The 21,490-nt window shown below is 41.5% G+C and overlaps 1 protein-coding gene across 1 annotated transcript in view; it reads left to right on the forward strand.

The window, feature by feature from the left end:
* The window catches only part of LOC134852170 (ubiquitin-conjugating enzyme E2-17 kDa), a 57,828-nt gene that overhangs the window by 32,913 nt on the left and 3,425 nt on the right, over positions 1 to 21,490 (forward strand). Inside the window, exons 2-3 of the mRNA XM_063868482.1 lie at positions 14,814 to 14,903; positions 15,043 to 15,216. Coding sequence (XP_063724552.1) covers positions 14,880 to 14,903; positions 15,043 to 15,216 — 198 coding nt within the window. The 5' untranslated portion in view covers positions 14,814 to 14,879. The remainder of the gene's footprint in view (positions 1 to 14,813; positions 14,904 to 15,042; positions 15,217 to 21,490) is intronic.

Genomic DNA, 21,490 nt, shown 5'->3' on the forward strand with positions numbered 1-21,490 from the left:
CAAACAATACAATGGGTCCATTGCAAGATGTGAAGCTGAATCACGATGAAGGAAATCGAGAAGGAAGACCCGGAAGATTATTGACGACGAGGGAATCAATAGGACAACACGTTAAAATGTTCAGGCAGATAAATGTTCAGGTCACGTTAAAGAAAGAGCTTACCCGAAACAAGTGAATCAAGAAGGTGATGTTCAGAGATACGGTTGAATGAAGGCGATCAAGAAAGATGAGACCATCTTTGCAGAGTGTGACAAAGCAGAAATGAGGAAGGCAAAGATCATGATAGTCACGAACTCAGACTTCGTGTATACCTCCAAGTCTCTTTAATGTTGGCAGCGGTCGACCTGGACCTAAAGCAGTCTGCGTCGACGGCAATTGGGGTACAACGACAGACAGAAATGAACCCAATCACAATCGTATTTGCTGGCATGAATGACCATCTACACAGTAGGGATTTCCTGAGCAGTCTCAGAGAGCCTACGACAGCCGAAGACGCTGTATGGCCAGCCATAAAGGATATCCTCGAATCAATGGGTGAAGTAGTAGACGCCCTGAAAGAGGGTGCCTTCACCAAGATAACACCGAGAGCCGTGTTTGCACTGTCTCCGGGATATGCACAGCTCCCGGATGGACTGAAGATTGTATATGCGTACCAATGAGCACAAAAACGTTGACAGCGACAGGAAGAAGACATAATGAAGGAGTCATCAGGTGGAACAATATAATAAGGAACTTGGCGAGTCGGAATGATGGAAGAATTATTGTTATGGAAATTTCGTTATGGAATTTTCGTTATCGTTATGGAGCTGAGAGCTATGGATCAGGCTAGACTAACTACCGATGGGACCCACTTTGATAGCTTTGAAGGACAAGCCTGGTTGAACAGAGTCTTCCAAAAGCGACTGGATGAAATGGAAGTCGAGCTCTTTGACACGGGAGTGCTGAAAAAGGGAGAAACCACGAATGAGCCGGCAATTTCAAACCTTTGTGCCCCCTCACTTAGAAACACGTTTGGGAACGGTCCCAGCCGTGACCTACAGGCCGCAAAGCTCTAGCGAGCCAGGGCAAAGGACATATGTACGAGATCGATTGGGGGAAGCGCCAATGAGAAGAATCGTCCATCCAAGACGTAGATTAGGACCTGTCAATCCGACCGCGGAGACGACCAGCACCTCAAAATCAGAGACAAGATCAATGACGACGAGTACCAGCCGAGAGTAGCGACGTCCAGACAGGAGCTCTTTGATGTGGTCGTGGCCAATACCTTCTCCCTGGCATACATACAAACAGGATCTGATGAAATTGAAACTTCAGACGGTGAGCTTTGCAGCAGATGGTTGATAGCCGCTGGCATAAACTTCAGCTCTACAACCGCCTTGATATTTGCTGACTTAAAGGGACTGCCCTCAAACAATACAATGGGTCCAGGGAATGCAAGACCATTGCAAGATGTGAAGCTGAATAACGATGAAGGAAATCGAGAAGGAAGACCATGAAGATTATTGACAACGAGGGCATCAATAGGACAGCACGTTAAAATGTTCAGGCAGATAAAAGCACCCCCAGGTCAAGTTAAAGAAAGAGCGTACCCGAAACAAGTGAATCAAGAAGGTGATGTTCAGAGATACGGTGGAATGAAGGCGATCAAGAAAGATGAGACCATCTTTGCTGAGTATGACAAAGCAGAAATGAGGAAGGCAAAGATCATGATAGTCACGAACTCAGACTTCGCGTATACCTCCAAGTCTCTTTTTTGGCCTGATGTTATAATGTTGGCAGCGGTCGACCTGGACCTAATGCAGTCTGTGTCGATGGCAATTGGGGTACAACGACGGACAGAAATGAACGCAATCACAATCGTATTTGCTGGCATGAATGAACATCTACACAGTAGGGTTTCCTGAACAGACTCAGAGAGCCTACGACAGCTGAAGACGCTGTATGGCCAGCCATAAAGGATATCCTCGAATCAATGGTTGAAGTAGTAGACACCCTGAAAGAGGGTGCCTTCACCAAGATAACACCGAGAGCCGTGTTTGCACTGTCTCCGGGATATGCACAGCTCCCGGATGGACTGAAGATTGTATATGCGATGGCGGCTTTGCTCTCGGATGGCAAATATGATGTGATCATATCTGCCCCAAATCGCGGATTAGAGATGGAGAATCTGAGGTCACTCAGGGCTGAATTACCTGCGGTGTGGTTTGACATCTCAAATGCGATGCGAGGACCATTCAATACACATGTTGGTGTTAGACGAGGTACTGGGGTTGGAACTGTCTAACTTCAGCCGACAACTCAAACTGAAACCAGGAGTTGACGATGACCATAGAGTGATCGTGGCGATGTCAAACAATTTATGGTTCCGAGGAATGGAAATAAAGGAGGAAGGAGACAGAAGGAAGAATTCCAAGGAAACCAGAGCTCACTTGGAAGCAATGGTTTTGAGAACGACCAGAGGCTAAAAAGTGGCTTTACTTGACCCCTCGGATAGCAGCATTGGGCGCGGATGCTTTCGAGCGAGGCCCAGTGATGATCAGGAAAATCCATGCCTACTTAGTGAAAGAGGTAAACCTGGCCGAAAATGCTGAAGAGAAGTCAGCCGAGGTCGTAAAAAGAGTGTGTCAAGTGACCCTGAAAGCTTTCTGGACACAAAATGTGAAGGGAGAAGAAGTCTTTGACCGGACTGACAGCATGCTGGAAAGGCTAGGAGCCGGATGTACCGCGTCCTTCTTGGCGAAAATTTACCCCTCGCTTTCTCGATATCTGATAAAAGAATTCCTCAAGGCAGTCGTAGAAGTTTTGATCGTTGAATTACTAGCCCTGTTCGTGACGTTTGGAGCAGAGAACTTTGTGAAAGGACCAGCGATGCTGCTCACCGAAGGAGTGCAGAATTTGCGAGTAGACGGACTTCTAACGTTTATCGGGATAACGCATGGAAACTTGGGAGGATTGATGAATTTGACACGCTATCCGGAGCAGATGAGAGAGAAAGAGAACGTAAGGAAAATTTATGTGAAGCGATCCACGGATTCTTGGAATAAGATAAGAGATTTGTGACATACTCTTATCCGGTACCTCCTGCAGCAGAATCGCTTTGGAACAGGAGAGGATGAAACGATTCAGAGGGAGGAAGACGTACGACGTCATGTATGGGGCATGGCCCTGCTAACTGATCTGAGCTTAAATATGAGGACTGATCCCTTAGCATTGATCAGAGGAGCCACGGAGTTCGTGACGGTCATATGTGGACCTCCAGTCACGTTTGCGTTCCCTGATGTTAAGGTGGAAGCATACAGGAGGTCGGTGCTGCACCTGAACCTCATATCAGCAGTGGACGGAAGTGCGCTGAATTAGTGTGAGCAGCATGTACTGCGAGAGCTGATGAGCGAAGACCTATTGTTTGCAAAGATATCGGAGCCAGAGATGACGTTCATGAACTTTGACGATCACTTCTGTGATCGTATGGGAGAAGTGGACAGAGGACACATCGAGGTGTTCCCAAAGCTCTGGAACTTAAGGCCGCATGATAAAACGAATGACGGGATCACGAGAATTCCTCGTCTAACGGCCGCGTACCATAAGGTGAGAGAAGAGACGAAAGGCCGGGGTGATTACCACAAAGTGCCGGAGGAAATCCCTGAATTCCCCCTGACAAGAAGGATGCTGCTCGGAGCAGTCTCCGCAGTGCAAACCCCTAGGATGGGAGCCTTTGAGACTAACGAAAGAAGAATGGCGAAATTCTCTGAAATGATGGATCCGTGTTTCATTGGCAGAAATGTCGCAGTGCTGCAGTATATGCAATTTGCTTACACTGATGAATACAAAGAGGAGACGAATGAGCCATGCGGCGACTCCGAAGCCTGGGAGGTTTGACGACCTAGCGCCTATGATTATGAGAGGCAAGGCTGACTTACTAGAAGCCTCCCTGATCTTAACGAGTGTAAAACCAGGGTTAACGTTGGGATGAATACTACAGACTAGAACCATGCTAGCACCCTTCGGCCATGAAGAAGACAAAGTAGTTCATGGAGAGGAGGAAGATCAGTCAGCTGGCAGAGTATTTGTACCGAAATTTCCTGATGGGGCAAGAATGGAACAGCAGGGGCCCTCAAGTTCAGGAAAAAATCCGAGACGAGACGATGGGTAGTGAGGAAGCTGTCAATCGGAAGAACCTATGCAACAGGATCCCGATCAAGCCGAGAAAGAAGACGATAGGGCTTCGACAGGAGGCATGTCCAGCCTGGACTTCAATGTCCTCAGCGATTTTGAAAACGGCACGGACACGTTGGAAGAGACGACTGAGCCGGCAGACGAGGGAACTTCCACGCTGGAACCTCCGTCGGCCTTCATGGGGCCGAACCGGAACTTACCGGAGAGCAGCTCTCCGAGCAATTCTAAAAGTACCGAACAGAAACTCTTGATGGAATCACCAAGGAGAAGAAGAATAGAAGGCGCTGCCAGAGTACTTTTCTTGGGAACGTTGCCCGAAGAAGAGTGGGAGGTACATCATAGAGACCATGAAAATAGGACTGGATGCAGAATGGACAGAGTGACCTTCATGGAAGAGGTCTGGGCAGTAGTTCAGAGCTATGGTACCCAGTCTATTTTGAAACTAGGTCTCAACCGACCACTAATGCGGGAAGTCCTTGACAAACTCTACGAGTGTGAAGGGAGATTGAGCGAGCTGTTGATCGACTCGGCCACAGACGAAAGTGAGGCAAACTCTCCTATCAAGATGACGCCGCAAGAAGACAAAGGAGAAGTGTTATATCTGTAAAGAGCCCAGAAGGGAACGATGCGATCAAAAATGGTGATTGATAGAATTAATGAAATGAAGATGAAACTGGGCAGCAAGGTGACATTGAGGAAAACGGGAAAAGCAAAGGTGGATTCCGAAATCTTGGTGAAAGCTGTCAACTCAGCTAAAAAAAACGCATCGAAGAAGCTATGGACTTGGGACAGGGTGATGATCGATTGCCTGGCACAGACAGATTGTTGACTGACGTAGCGATGGTGCCACCCATTTTCATGGCAGGAATAAAATCAGCCAGTTCCAAGACCAAGAAAAGTGACCGCACTCTGACTGGAGCGACGTTAGAAATGGAGATACTCAGCCAATGTGGAGAGAATACTCTTAAAGACTTAAAGCCGTCTCCCATGAATCACGGAAAGGGAAGCGTCGCAGGACAGCTAGTCCCTGTGGAAAATAATCGACTGACAGTGTCGGAAACTGTATCGATTGATAAACCCGCCGGTGGATACATGGAGATGTTAGAGTACAGAAATTCGGTCAGAGGATACTTAATGGCTCTGGAAGACAAAAATGCCATGGAAGGTTATTTGGAGACGATGATGCAAGGCACCACCCTGAAGCAGAAGACATACGGGACGCTGGTATCGTCTGAAATGCACGCTGAAAAATCGAGCAGTTTGTGAGCCTTTCATGGAGAGCAGTCGTGTTACGATACTTCGAAGAAGAAGTGAGAACCACGCCGAAGATACACGCTCTGAGCTCTGATAGCAATACCCTATGTGAGAACAGAGTTACAACTGAGGTTCGCTTGGTGCATGATTGGACTGACTCGCGGGGAATATGATTCGGAAGAAAGGAAAAGATCGAAGGGAGAAAAGGTGTTCTTAATGACGAATGAGGGATCTGATGACCCAAGAAGGAGCAGCAGTAGCGTGCGCGAAGCGGAGAGACGCTCTCTGCTTCGTTCGATTTATGATAAAACAAATTTCATGCAAGCATTGAATACTTGTGTCAAGATGCTAAGAGAAGGCGATGAACGAGCGAAAGCCTTGCTCTTGCTAGCACTTTTGGAAATATATCAGCGCAAACCAATGCGAGTAAATATGAAAAAAACCGTGGAACTAGAACCGATGAAGAAAACCGACTAAAAAAGGAGGTTCTCAAACAAGGAGCTGAGGTTAACTAAGGAATCCATGGGAGCACTGCCGAAATCCAGTGAATACTGTGGACCGATCAGGAAGAAATCATACAGTTACGTATCCGGAATCACAGGGATGGCGTACAACCCTTTCATAAATGAAGACATACGCGATTGCTTCTTTGACTAGAGCAAGCAGTGTTGCTGAGATTCTGGACGTCAAGAATTGCAACGATAAGAAGCGCTGCTAATCAGCAGAACAAGCTGGGACTAGTCTTGGAGGAAAAGGTGCCAGTGCCAAAATCTGACAACCGAGTGGAGTTTGGATTGGGATTCTCGGATGAACTACTGAGATAGAGCTTAATGGTGGTATGGGAACTGATGAAACCATCATGGTGTCCTAGTCCCAACGCTGATTCGACATTACGTGCGACACAAGACGTGTAGAGCGACCTGAACTCAGACTGTAACTTGCGTGACCTGAACACCATCTATAATTTGATGACGACAGCCTCTAAGAGCAACGGAGAAGACAAAGTAGAGTTGCCTGGCTGGGGACCAGAGGACTGGGTCAAACCTGGTAGCTGTCTGGCAGAAGTTTGTGGACTGGAAGGTCAGATCTTTGGAGGTCTGGATTGCGTAAAGACCCTGGAGAAAGAACACAAGCAATTGACGATATTGTTTGGGAACATTGTGATGAAGGCAAAAACAGAAACGGAACTGATTGCAGATTGCCATGGAGAAATCGAGGTGAATCTATTGACTGCATTAGGATTCTACAGCATGTTTGGTTCTCTAGAGTCACTATTGAATCTAGAACAAAAGAATGAGATGGTGCCCTAGTCCATCATGCTGTCCTAGTCCCAACGCTGATTCGATATTACGTGCGACACAAGACGTGCAGAGGGAACTGAACTCAGACTGTAACTTGTGTGACCTGAACATCATCTATAATTTGATGACGACAGACTCCAAGAGCAACGGAGAAGACAAAGTAGATTTGCCTGGCTGGGTACCAGAGGACTGGGTCAAACCTGGTAGCTGTCCTGGTAGCTGGGAGCAGAAGCATATTGGAATGTGGAGAGAAGCGATCGAGCCGGAAATGAACATCCGGCAGAGTGAAACTTATCGAAGACCAACGGGAGCGAGATATTTAGTGGGACCATCTCTAGCTCCAATGTGCGAGAGCAGATACCCAGTGCAATTCGTAGCGGTGGATGTGAAACGTACAAGAACGATCGTGGGTCATGCCTTCTCAGTGCCGAAACGCGTAAGACTAGCGAGAATGTCAGAATAATCTGATGAGTTACTGTGCAATATGTTCTCAGCAGTTCCGGAGAGAACCAAAGAGGAATTAGAATCGATACTGGGAAAGAAGTTCATGGAACCACATGATGAGTTGCCCTGCCATTGCTTGCTACAAATATGGTGGTACCCCGGGCGTAGTAATCTGGTGTTGGTCTGGGACTGTGGAGTGCTGCTCTCCATGGTTTTACCAGATTCATCACAGCCCATAACGATAGGGATAGTAGGAGTTATGATGGCGATACGATGGCTGGAATCTCATGTAAAAGAGAACCATAGACAGGAGGCGCGGACGAAAGAACAGTTACAGGAATTGGATTGTCTAAAAGGTTAAGATCTTTTCGAGACAATGTGCAGAATCTTGAACATTCCGATAGAAGTGAAAAAGATATGGATCAGAAGACGACTGATGCCATGGTTTAGAGCCAACATGATTGCATGGTTATACGAATATGCCAAGAAACATATGTCGAAGCATAGCAGAGTGTACAGTGCATATCAGCTGGACATTGAAGCAGGAGCTTTTAAGCGAGCTTTTGTAACTCATCGGAATATAGTAACCACCGCAGTGAAGAGAATTTCTAGGACAAGTGAATACGATGAAAGGGAAAAAGAAGAGATGTTGAAGGAAGATTTGAAGAGAAACGTGACGTTGTGCCTCCACATCAGATTCTGCCGAAACAGAGAATCTAACGTTGATCCTCTACCTTGTTGTAAACAAAGAGTAGAAGAGCAGAAGTTTTGGAGGACTGCTTCCAACAGCGTCAGAATAGCTACCGACGTGTTGCAAGACACAGAGACTGAAAGTGCGGAGTCAATGTCGCAGGAGGAGGAGATGGAACATTGACAAATGGCCGAAAAACAAGATGCAAAAATAAAAAGAAAATTAGAAGAACTTAGAAGTTTTAGAACTTTTACACGACGAACAAAGAAGGAAACAAAGAAGCGACGAAAGAGAAGATGTTAAAACTCAGAATTTTATTGTATGTGACACAAAACTCAAATGAGAAACAAGGCAACTAAGTTTGCAATTGAAACTGAGAAGAAACATTTAGTTGAGTTTTGAAGATTAAAGAATTTGTTGCATTTATAAATTTGCATTATGATTATAGTTAGTGGCTTTAGGGACACTTACTATTTATTTAGAGAGGCTTGAGTGAAGAATATATTAAAGTATTCCAGCCTGCATGATTGTTTTTAAACAACTAGGACGACTGATCACTCTGTGGTGACATGAAAGGCTTGGGTAATCTCTTGAAGAGGGAGATTATTTCATTGTTCTCTAACCACCGAATTTCTTAATTTTCATATTCAGGGCCCGTAACAACTATATTTCTGAAGGGAAGAAGCATACTATGATTATTTTAGTTTGTGGGTTGGCAGGACTGTCCTGCGTTCCTACCTTTTTAAACTTAGGAGAAAAGTTTTAAGTCGGGCAAAAACATTGAAAGTCTGAAAAGATGATTTATCTTAAGTATATCCTCGAAAGTGCAGATTGGTGAAAGAATTTGGAAAGCTATAGAAGTGTAGTATGATGCCATTTATATTCTGCAGTGAGTCGATATGACGTGGATAAAGGTGACTTTATGCATTTTGTAAATTCTGTTCGATGGCACTGTACCATTTCGATGAAGACTACGAGACACAATGAGGACATTGATCGGGCTGTCCGGGGAGTATGTGACATTCGACCAGAATGTACGAAAATGCAGTTTTGCAAGTGAAACTTTATCGATCAGAAAAAGAACATCTAACCTGGAAGATTGATGGTTTTAATGGATTAGCAGCGTTATTTGAACGATTAGACGAATCGGGAAGGGTTGGTTTTAACTGACATGCTAATTTTTAAAATTTCGATTTGGGCGTGAACGACACGTATCCTTTTTTAAATTCGCATACACTGAAACGGCGAAACACAACAACAAGAGTTGCAGTAAAAACAACTACGAGAAAACGACAACAGATTGAAACTGTGATTGGAAATTGTCAGGAACCATTCCCAGTTCTTACGATCGTGCCGCTACAATCGTTACAACGCAGAACCCGAGAAAAGGGAAGGGTGTTGGGACGGCGCGTTTAGTCTTCCGGAAAGAAAGGAGTGCTATTTCCCCGGATACCAGAATCCGGAGGGGTCTCTTACCCAGAACTCAAACTGATATATATAAACTTTTAGCTTCTTGGTCATGTCCTGAGTTGAATTTAATTAACATCCCGATTCATTTTCAGAGAATGAGAAGCTAGGAATGAGGGAAAGGGTTGATTCATCTTCGATGGAGATGATGATTTTTATCTACTGAGCAAAAACAATAGTAATATAATAAATAGTAGTAGCCCTGTTTTTAGAAGTGACCTCGTGGTCTGGGTATACTGAGACCTAGCCATGAGCTCACTTTTTTTGCATATAATTAAGTTAATTTGAGCGTTCTGGTCGAAGCCGAAAAGCAGTAACGTTTTGTCGACCCGATGTTAGGATAACCACCAAAAGAACTGGCTTTGGCAGAGACGGTGAAAAGTATGTAGAGCTGTGTTTAGACGCTAGCCAGTCGTTTTAGAACCTAGCTTTATTTTCCGTCGAAATGTACTTTCGGGCGAATGTTACCAAGTCATTAATTTCTTGTAGCTCGTTACACGATCAGCCGTCATCAGTTTCAGGATGCATTTTTGAAGGCCCTCCAAATTGTGATGTATACGATAGAAATGAGACGGTACAATCATTGATTTGTACAAGAAAATTTAGTCCATAAGTGTTCCTTGTATAATACGTTAATTCTAAGGTAACAAAAACTTTTATTCGCCCTTGTAAAATTTTAGTCAACATGATTGTTCCATTTTAGTGAAAAATTCGCTCAGAGTTTACAAAATGACGGAGAAAAGACAAAGTACCCATTGACGACTGACCGACGTCATTTACCTTAATTCTACCCGTTATCATTGTCTCGACCTAGCCAGTTGATTATCTGGTCTGTTTAGGGCTTACCATTATATAACCGTTTTTAGGGCATCAGCCAAACGACTTTTCATCAGCTTTTGTTTACCTTCAAAAATAACCTCATAGCTGGGTCTCGGATCTCCAGACATTGTGATTATTGCTAAAAGCACAGCTAGAATCCACAATTAGAAATATTTTTGTGATAATTACATATTAGATCAATTTGAGATGTATTGACCCTTTTATCGGCCCCGTACTACCCATGCCAAATACCCATGCTGAAATACCAAATCATTATCAAATGAGATCAAAAGCGTTCAGGACATTACAGCAGCTGAAAGGAGGTAAATGTTCGTTAAAAGAGTCTCTTGGCTCCAGGCCTCCAATTCCAGAAATAACGTCGTTATCTCTTAATTTTTGTTGCCCTGGAGGGTTCGGAGCTGTACCGGATATCCCACTGGACTTTCTGGTTCCGCTTCCTTACACAAGTAAGCTCCTTATCGTGTCTTCGTGTCACGATAGGAGGCTTAGTGTCGATTCTATTATATATCTTTTTGACTGTTATTCGCCTGGTGTGTCTCTGACACGTCGTATTCATCAAAATTGAAGTTTTTTGTACTTCTCAGAAATATTTCAGTCCCAATCCAAAAATTTAAAATTCTGGAATATTTTGAGTCTCTTTTTCATCTCAAATTTTTGATTAAGGCCTTTCAGGTCGTTCTCAGCGTGCAGTGGAACCACTACTGGAAGCTTAGGGAAAACGTAATTGGAGGAGCATCATGTCAACATATGATGAGTTTCCCTGCCATTGCTTGCTACAAATATGGTGGTACCCCGGGCGTAGTAATCTGGTGTTGGTCTGGGACTGTGGAGAGCTGCTCTCCATGGGTTTACCAGATTCATCACAGCCCATAACGATAGGGATAGTATGAGTTATGATGGCGATACGATGGCTGGAAGCTCATGTTAATAGAACAATAGACAGGAGGCGCGGACGAAAGAACAGTTACAGAAATTGGATTGTCTAAAAGATTTAAATCTTTTTGAGACAATGTGCAGAATCTTGAACATTCCGATGGAAGTAAAAAAGATATGGATCAGAAGACGACTGATGCCATGGTTTAGAGCCAACATGACTGCATGATTATACGAATATGCTAAGAAACATATGTCGAAGGACAGCAGAGTGTACAGTGCATATAAGCTGGACATTGGAGCAGGAGCTTTTAAGCGAGCTTTTGTAACTCATCGGAATACAGAAACCACCGCAGTGAAGAGAACTTCCAGGACAAGTGAATATGACGGAAGGGAAAAAGAAGAGATTTTGAAGGAAGACTTGAAGAGAAACGTGACGTTGTGCCTCCACAACAGCTTCTGCCGAAACAGAGAATCTAACGTTGATCCTCTACCTTGTTGTAAACAAAGAGTAGAAGAGCAGAAGTTTTGGAGGACTGCTTCCAACAGCGTCAGAATAGCTACCGACGTGTTGCAAGACACAGAGACTGAAAGTGCGGAGTCAATGTCGCAGGAGGAGGAGTATGTGACAAAAAACTCAAATGGGAAACATAGAAACTAAGTTTGCAATTGAAACTGAAAAGGAAACATTTAGTTGAGTTTTGAAGATTAAAGAATTTGTTGCATATATAAATTTGCATTATGATTTTAGTTAGTGGCTTTAGAGACACTTACTATTTATTTTGAGAGGCTTGAGTGAAGAATATATTAAATATTCCAGCCTGCATGATTGTTTTTAAACAACTAGAACGACTGATCACTCTGTGGTGACATGAAAGGCTTGGGTAATCTCTTGAAGAGGAAGATTATTTCATTGTTCTCTAACCACCGAATTTCTGAATTTTAATATTCAGGGCCCGTAACAACTAAATTTCTGAAGGAAAGAAGCATAATATGATAATTTTAGTTTGTGGGTTGGCAGGACTGTCCTGCGTTCCTACCTTTTTAAACTTAGGAGAAAAAGTTTTAAGTCGGGACAAAAACATTGGAAGTCTGAAAAGATGTTTTATCTTAAGTATATCCTCGAAAGTGCAGATTGGTGAAAGAATTTGGATGGCTATAGAAGTTAAGTATGATGCAATTTATATTCTGCAGTGAGTCGATATGACGTGGATAAAGGTGACTTTATGCATTTTGTAAATTCTGTTCGATGGCACTGTACCATTTCGATGAGGACTACAAGATTCAATGAGGACATTGATCGGGCTGTCCGGGGAGCATCTTTTTATTATTCGCATACACTGAAACGGCGAAACACAACAACAATAGTTGCTGTAAAAACAACTACGACAAAACGACAACAGATTGAAACTGTGATTGGAATTTGTCAGGAACCACTCCCAGTTCTAAAGATCGTGCCGCTACAATCGTTACAACGCGGAACCCGAGAAAGGGGAAGGGTGTTGGGACGGCGCGTTCAGCCTTCCGGAAAGAAATAGGAGTGCTATTTCCCCAGATTCCAGAATCCGGAGGGGCTCGGACCCAGAACTCAGCTTTTGGTCATGTCCTGAGTTGAACTTAATTAACATCCCGATTCATTTTGAGAGAATGAGAAGCAAGAATTGAGGGAAAGGGTTGATCCATCTTCGATGGAGATGATGATTTTTATCTACTGAGCAAAAACAATAGTAATATAATAAATAGTAGTAGCCCTGTTTTTAGAAGTGACCTCGTGGTCTGGGGATACTGAGACCCAGCCATGAACTCACTTTTTTTGCATATAATTAAGTTAATTTGAGCGTTCTGGTCGAAGCCAGAAAGCAGTAACGTTTTGTCGACCCGATGTTAGGATAACCACCAAAACAACTGGCTTTGGCAGAGACGGTGAAAAGTATGTAGAGCTGTGTTTAGACGCTAGCCAGTCGTTTTAGAACCTATCTTTATTTTCCGTCGATATGTACTTTCGGGCAAATGTTACCAAGTCATTAATTTCTTGTAGCTCGTTACACGATCAGCCGTCATCAGTTTCAGGATGCATTTTTGAAGGCCCTCCAAATTGTGATGTATACGATAGGAATGGGACGGTACAATCATTGATTTGTACAAGAAAATTTAGTCCATAAGTGTTCCTTGTATAATAGATTAATTCTAAGGTAACAAAAACTTTTATTCGCTCTTGTAAGTTTTTAGTCGACATGATTGTTCCATTTCAGTGAAAGATTCGCCCAGAATTTACACAATGACGGAGAGAAGACGAAGTACCCATTGACGACTGACCGACGTCATTTACCTTAATTCTACCCGTTATCATTGTCTCGACCTAGCCAGTTGATTATCTGGTCTGTTTAGGGCTTACCATTATATAACCGTTTTTAGGGCATCAGCCAAACGACTTTTCATCAGCTTTCATTTACCTTCTTAAATAACCTCATAGCTGGGTCTCGGATCTCCAGACATTGTGATTATTGCTAAAAGAACAGATAGAATCCACAATTAGAAATATTTTTGTGATAATTACATATTAGATCAATTTGAGATGGATTGACCCTTTTATCGACCCCGTACTACCCATGCTCTGAAATACCAAATCATTATCAAATGAAATCAAAAGCGTTCAGGGCATTACAGCAGCTGAAAGGAGGTAAATGTTCGTTAAAAGTGTCTCTTGGCTCCAGGCTTCCAATTCCAGAAATAACATCGATATCTCTTAATTTCTGTTGCCCTGGAGGGTTCGGAGCTGTACCGGATATCCCACTGGACTTTCTGGTTCCGTTTCCCTACACAAGTAAGCTCCTTATCGTGTCTTCGTGTCACGATAGGAGGCTTAGTGTCGATTCTATTATATATCTTTTTGACTGTTATTCGCCTGGTGTGTCTCTGACTCGTCGTATTCATCAAAATTGAAGTTTTTTGTACTTCTCAGAAATATTCCAGTCCCAGTCCAAAAATTTAAAATTCTGTAATATTTTGAGTCTCTTTTTCATCTCAAATTTTTGATTAAGGCCTTTCATGTCGTTCTCAGCGTGCACTGGGAGGTTCGACTGTGCCATCCGGGGAATGGCAAGGCTTTTGCTGGAAAGAGTCAAGACTTGCTTACTAATACGCCCGGATGTTTAACCGAGTCTTCAATTTCCAAGTCTTCTGAATTCAAATAGAAATTATTTGCCGCTCACTGAAAAACCACCACTGAATTTTTCCATATGCACACTCCACAGTGTAGCTCGGTAGTTTCTTCCGAAAATTGGTTCTTCGGGTTCAATGTGATTTCGGCTGATAATTCGGCGTCAATGTGATTCCCATCCCATGTTTCGTCGTCAATGTATTTCGGCGTTCGGAGTATTTCGCCGTCAATGTGATTCCAAACCATCTTGATTTTCTTTACTATGGCTTCACGTTATTCTTTCTTCTACAGCTGGCTTCACGTTATTCTTTCTTCTACACCTCCCTTATTTATGAAATTCCAAGTTTTTTTGAAATGGTGAAGGACGGTGGCAGTACCGTTAGGGCTTTTTACCCCCCCCCCCCCACCTCACACGAGCATCAATTTTATGGCCTAATTAGTCTGCATGTCAATTTTCATAGCAATCGGACAATGTTATTTTTTTATAATAACAATTTGCAGGTGGGGGAAAAGGAAAAAAAGCCAACTTTGGTTACCATGATAATTGTTGGCCCTCCCGTTAAGAAAAAACAAGAAAGAAATATTTTTGCAACTGCTTTTTTATTTCAGATCAATTTGTGGTGAGGTGCGTGGACTGACCATAAACACAAGAAAAACTTCAAAACGAGCTGCTCGATGGCTTTGAAACGAATAAAGAAGGTAAGGGTAAAGGAATTATATATGCATTTTTTCAAATACGTTGTACTTCTTAATTATATTACCTGTATTTATGATACAACAATGTACTAGATGTTCAGATGGGGATGTCAATAAATTTTTTTGAACGCGTTTGTTTCAGGAATACGAAGACATCGGCCGAGACCCTCCTGCACAGTGTTCAGCTGGGCCAGTTGGCGATGACTTGTTTCATTGGCAAGCAACTATAATGGGGCCACCAGAAAGCCCCTTCCAAGGAGGAGTCTTCTTTCTCAGCATCCATTTCCCCACAGACTACCCATTCAAGCCACCGAAGGTTGTGGGTCTGCACATCATCTTATTAGGATCTTTCGTGTTGTGATCACCTATTTCCTTCTTTTATTACGCTTGCGATTAGCACGCGTTATCTAACCGGAATATAGCCTTTTTTTGGGTTAACAGCTAGTTTATCAGAATCACTTGAATCATTTTACCTTAGGTTTATTTGTAATCAAAAGTCAGACGTTCATTCGCGTATGAGGCGAAGAGCTAAAGCACCGGCCTGTAAAGATAAAGGTTAAAGGTTTGAATCTGGCCAGGGCTTGTTTTTTTTTGTAAGCGGAAAATTGTCGAACTTCTGTTTGTCTCCTTTTTATCGGCTTAGTTTTCGCAGCAACAAATCTACCTAGATTTCGGGCGTTTTTACTCAAATAAAAAATATTTCAGTGTATTCTGGTTATGGGCAAATAATTTGAGTTTCAAAAAATGTTGACCATTTTTTGCTATTTTTTTGATTTCTTTTTCGTATTGCTCATTAAAAAATTTTGGAAGTTGTTTTCTTTATAAATTCAAGGAATGTTCTATACATTTGGTGCACTGGTAACATTGATGCTGAAGACGACAAATACCAGAAATTTGATTCCAGTCGGGGCCAGTTTTTTGTGGAAACTGAAAATTTTTGATTATATTAGACTTTCGTGTCTGCTAATTTTTGTCGGCTCAATTACCGACGAAAGCTTCGGTTTTTTTCTAGCATTTGAAAGCTCTTGCTTAAGTTTTTTTATGGTGCAGCTAATTTTGTTTCAAGGTTTTTTGTCCTTTTTGCACTTTTTACAATTTTTCAACGAAAAAGCGATTTTTTCTTCAGTTTTTGATTTGTCTTTTGCAAGAGCAAGTGTACTGGCAATCGAGAACTAGGCTTTTCTGTTTTCTCCATTAAACAACTTTTTTTTAAAAGAAGTCTAAGAAATTGACTTGGCTTCGCTAGGAAACCTCAGCAAGTTCCAGGCCCTTTCCCAGTTGTTCTGCTAGTACAGCGCGTTCCATGGGATCCTAAAGTCGGCGACTATCGAACACCGAAAGGGACTAGGTCACGAAACTTGTGAATGACCTCTAGTTTCAAAAAAACTTCAATTTTCTCAGCACCAAGCAAATAAAAAACCTATCGACCCAGTTTTCTCTAAATGGGATAACTCAACAAAAAAGCGCTTATCATTAACAGCGTTTGAAATTTAAAGAGATTAAAGATTTTTCTTCGGAATTCGAAAACTTTTATATCATTTTTTGTTCACGATTTGTTGCTTAACACTTATCCAACCATCTGCTGACTATACTTTACTTTTTTTTACGCGCAAAATTAGGTGCCAAAAATATTCATTAGAATGGGCCGAGTGATGTATCCTTTTAATTTTTCGAAAATTTTACTCAGTGTTGAGAAAAACTGGTTTGAATTTTTTTTAGTCCTATTTCGAGGTAGTAACATTAGTTAGATAAAACTCAGATGTTTATGTCATAAAAAACTTAGTTTTACTCCCGTTTTTGGAGATTCCTGGTCAGTAAAAACGTTTCAACCAGAAATTTTTTTTTCGAGTTTTCAATCAATTTTTTTTAGTTATACAGGACAACTAGTCTCTTTTAACGACAACTAGTCAATTGTGATGAGTTTACTATATTTACTTATTCCCCCTATGTTGCTTAGTTTGAAGGAGAAATGAGATTTGAATGATTGAGTATAATTATGGAGGGTTGTAGCGAGTATTAAAACTGAAAGGCTCAAAAGTGTTTTACATAATTTTTTCCGGCTCAATGGGCGTTTACCCAAGTTTTGCCAGTTGAGTCCTTTCATCTCATTTTGTATCCGCTAGCTTGCAAGGCTTTGTTTGTTTGTTTTGCGTCGATCCGCTTTGCGTCTGTGTATAAAACATGCGGTTATTATTTGGTACGGCCACCTGCGAATTGAGTGCGTAGGGCACCTAAAATCGTGGGGGTGTTTTTTCGGAGCAATTAAGCAATCCCCCCACCCCCATTCTCGCTTTGGGGGGATAAAGCACATTAGGTTCTTGAGACATGTTTAAAATCACATGAAAATAGTTTGAATGATATGAAATCATGAAACAGGTTCTCCAACGAATGAGGAACGCCAAAGCTTACAATATCAAAGCTCAAAAATTACAATCAGAATGAAAAACAATCAATAAAACTGAGGCATATAAAGCGACTTTTTTCTGTCCTCAAAGGATGAAAAATGTATTGCATACAATATTAAGGTGCTGCGGAGAGCAGTGTTTGATATTCAGATACAAGGCTAGAGCATCAACCTAGGTAAGTCGCTTTCCTGATGAAGCAATAGTCGTCCAAACAAAAATTTGCAAAAAAAATTTTTTTTTTTACAAAATTCGGTGTTTTCCAAAATTTTTCTGGATACTCATAGAAAATAAATTGATTGCTCAATTGATCCGTTTTTTTTCTGCATGTCGAAATACTTATTTCTTACATGGAAACGTTTGACATACACGTGGAAGATGCATGGTGGAATTGAAATCGAAATTGATATTTAGAAGAATAGCGTTAAAAAACTGCATCTTGGGAGAAATTTATTCTTTTTCTTGAAAATATCTGAGAATAACATAATTGCCCTCTAGTAATACTAGCAGTAGGTGCGGCTTCGATGAAACGTCCCTCTGACTTTTGTCTCTCCCTGTGTTCAAACTTTGCGAGTTTCCAGCGAGAAGTTTGCTTTGTTCTCAGATGCTCGATAAACGCTAAGTGCAAGTCACCATAAACGCCAAGTCCAAGTCATCACTTCATCGTAGTGGTTGTTTTCATGTCAATAGTTTTTTTGATCCACTTGATCAAGTTTTATAGGTCAGTAGCACAGTTCGTAAGGCTGGAGAGAGCTGCTGAGCAAAATCAAAAAAAAATTAATCGCTCTCGGCAAGTCTATGAGAATGAAATCTCTGTTTCCTTATCGTTTTCGTCGCAGCAGAAGATCGTGGAATTATAATCGAAGTAAAGTTTTGCACTTGTTCAGCGTTAGCAGATGGGTCATTGGATGAGGTCATTGGTTTTCGTTTGTTATTTAAGGAAACCTGCTTATGCACTGTTACTGCATATCCAACCTAACAGTTCAATTTCCTGTTAATACGCTTGCGATTAGCAAGCGTTATCAAATCTGAATATATATATATTTTTTCGTGTTAACAACTACTTTAACAAAATCAATTGGCTTGTCTTTTCTGATGGAATGCCCGAAAGCAGGTTTTTTGAGCATGTCTGCATTTTAAATAGCCGTTTCATTCAAATTTTTGTTTTTGCTTTCTTTTTTTTTGTTGATTGTTTTCGTTTTTTTTCTCTTGTGTTTTCTTCGGCTAAAATGGTTTCGGCTGATAATATATCTGTTTATTTGCCTCATAATTAGTCCTTGAAGGGCCAAAGCAGTTTTATTGCTTTCTTGTTTTTGAAAAGGGTGTGAGAAATGGGAGTTCAAAATTTATTATAGCTCAAAAATTTGTGCAACAATCTTTTTCGGGTCATTTGTTGTCTACCCAAGTGTTGTCTGCTCAGTTACCGTTTGATGAATGTTGTTTTCAATACTTAATTCTTGCTGGCGATTGTTTTCTCAGAATTTTTCTTCAAAATCTTTCTTTACGAGGCCTTTAGCATAGTGGTAAAGCGTTCACTTTGTTTGTTATTTGTTTTTTTTTCATCTCTGCTTTCTGCTTCTATGGATGGTAGCCATTCGAATATCATTTACTTTGTAGATCTTGAACCATTTTCAGGAAATGTCCAATAAATTGTTGGCCGCGCTCCTCGATTTTTCATTCAATCGATTTTTTTGCATGATTCATCAGTTTTTGCATGATAATGCCTGACTTCTAATACTATTGTCTGCGAATACTCGCTTTTTATGACTCTGGTTTTTATCCAATCTGGTCATGGTCTCACTGCAGCAACTATCAGAACTCAACTCTCCATGCAAGTTTTCAGTACCATTACCTGCTGCTTTTAGGCACGACTGTTTATGCAGAGGGGCCAGGTCAGCTCTTTTATGACTTTTTTCGTCTCGGCAGCTATTCATCCAGCAGTTCAACATTTTTATTGCGTATGACGATTCATCGCCAAAAATAGTGGAGTCATCAGTACCGCAAATGTTGCGTCGGCTGCGAAAATTGAAATAGAGGTCTGGAGGAATTGACGCCATTTGTTCTCGTTGTACTTTGCTGTTTATTCATTATTTGGCAGAATAACTGGTATGTTGTATTTGATTCCATTTGGTTACTTATGTGGTTGTTCGGGGTACTTTTTCAATCATGACGAGTTGATTGGATGCTAAGGATTTAATCGGGGTCCATGATGTGGAGTGTGAAATGTTTTACTGCTTTGTTTCTTGAATTAACTTTCTTAGAAAACCGCTACGTGGATTTTGTGTTTCGCTAAAAAAAAGGTAACAATTTGTGGAGGTTTCCGGATAATTCGTTTTAATAAGGATCCAAATGACGCCTTTTTCCCTTGTTGAATCCAAATTTTGGCTTGTCAAGACACCCCTCGCATGAGTCGGGAATGGCATAGATGGTTCCAGATTCTCATCTACTAAGCGTTTGAAGCCGAGCTGGCTGCTCCGTGCGCTTGTTCTTTTACTGATTCTTCGTGGCGGCTTTAATCTTTACCCTGGTCTCTACAAAGTCTCACCCCGAAATCAAGTTAAACGTATCGAAGCAAGTTTCGGTACTAGCAATTGTCTAATTATTTTCTGATTCTTCTGCACCAGCTTTCAACGCCCAGTTTACCTCCCATCCCCGAACCAAAGCCTCTTCTACCTCAACTAACTCTTCTCTGTCGCAGAACCCTCCCAGTAACCAACACCAATTCCCGAGCCTTGTGCAAATTCATCCCTCCCGTAAACAACTCCCAGAATCATACCTTATTAAGTCACTCTTGATCATAAGCCTGTTTAAATGTCTTGAAGAGGAGTTCAAACATTGGAGTTGGTCTTCTTAGCATTCGGAAGAGCTCTTTGAAATTAATCGTTGTTTGCTCTTTTCAACTCTACTAGCGCAGTTTCGCGGAGGATGAGACCACTTTTAATTCAATGGATCACTGCTGTGTTTTCTCCTCACCCCCCCCCCCCCCCCGCTCCCATCCATATACGTCCTCCCTCTCGCTTATGACCAGTGTTAGTTTCCATGCGCGGTTGGGTATCAACGTTTAGGTTTGTTTCGACCGCGCTCTGTTCTATTGACTTGCAAGCTGCATGGAGACAGTTTCCACAGTAAAGGCTCTGTTTTCTCTTTCGTTTCTGGCTTCCTTTGCTGTTTTTTCCCTTCTCATTCCTCTCGAGGGTTTGCTTTTTCATCCCCCAACGTGTGTATCCATGGCTGAATGTATCCAGCTGTTTGGCCACCAAAGTCGAGCAATGCTTTTCGTCTGATAGCTCAAATCCGAGAGTGTCCTCGCTGTTGTAAATTTAAAAAGCAATCATGTGCTGGCAAGCAATCATGTGTATCGGTATCAGCATCATCCTACATTTTCAGAAGAGTGATTATCAAAGAACATCTGTCTGAAACTGCTTTTAAGTTTCAGATGGTTTTCTTTACAAATCGCAATTTTTATTCTGATAGTTGTAAAAGTCTACAATAGGGCTCCTCGGGGTAGCACGATCTTCTTGTTGTGCAGTTTGCAGCGTTTATACTCAGTTTCATAAATCAGAAAGTTCTTATGGATTATAGTCCCGAAGTCAAAATTTTACTTGGTTCTTTCTTCCTATTGGTGTTTTTCTTCTATCCGGTTTTGGGTTTGTTGTCTTAGTATTGTTTCTTGCATTCTTTTTGCACAGTTGACCAAATTGTTATGAGTCCGCTTTTTTTGCGAAGATCATCAAAAGAATAGTTTTTATAAATTTTGAAGATATCATCAATACAGCTAATTAATCCAAATCCAAACAATGATAGCTGGTTACTGCAAGTAACACAGAATGTTGTTCCGACCATAGTTTTTTAAAAAAGTACAAAAGAAATTAGTGATGTTTTTGCTGCGTGGTGTGATAGAAGGATCTGACGTAAAACTTTAATTCAAGCATATTCGACAGTCATAGTAACAAAGGCATGAAAACAGAAAATTAAAAGAAAATATAAAAAAATTTCGAATGTTTTCAAAATTTTTTGCCGAAAATTTTAGTGAAATTTTTGGTTCCCAAAATGTCGCTAAAAACTCCTTAAAAATTTCGCGTTTTTGGTTCACAAAATGTCGCGTTTTTAGGCTTAAATCAAGCATAAATAAGTTCTTGTCAGCTCGCTTTATTCGCTCGAAATTGAAATAAAAATCAAGTTTTAAAC

Source organism: Symsagittifera roscoffensis, chromosome 7 (assembly GCF_963678635.1).
Source record: "Symsagittifera roscoffensis chromosome 7, txSymRosc1.1, whole genome shotgun sequence".
Taxonomy (NCBI): Eukaryota; Metazoa; Xenacoelomorpha; order Acoela; family Convolutidae; genus Symsagittifera; species Symsagittifera roscoffensis.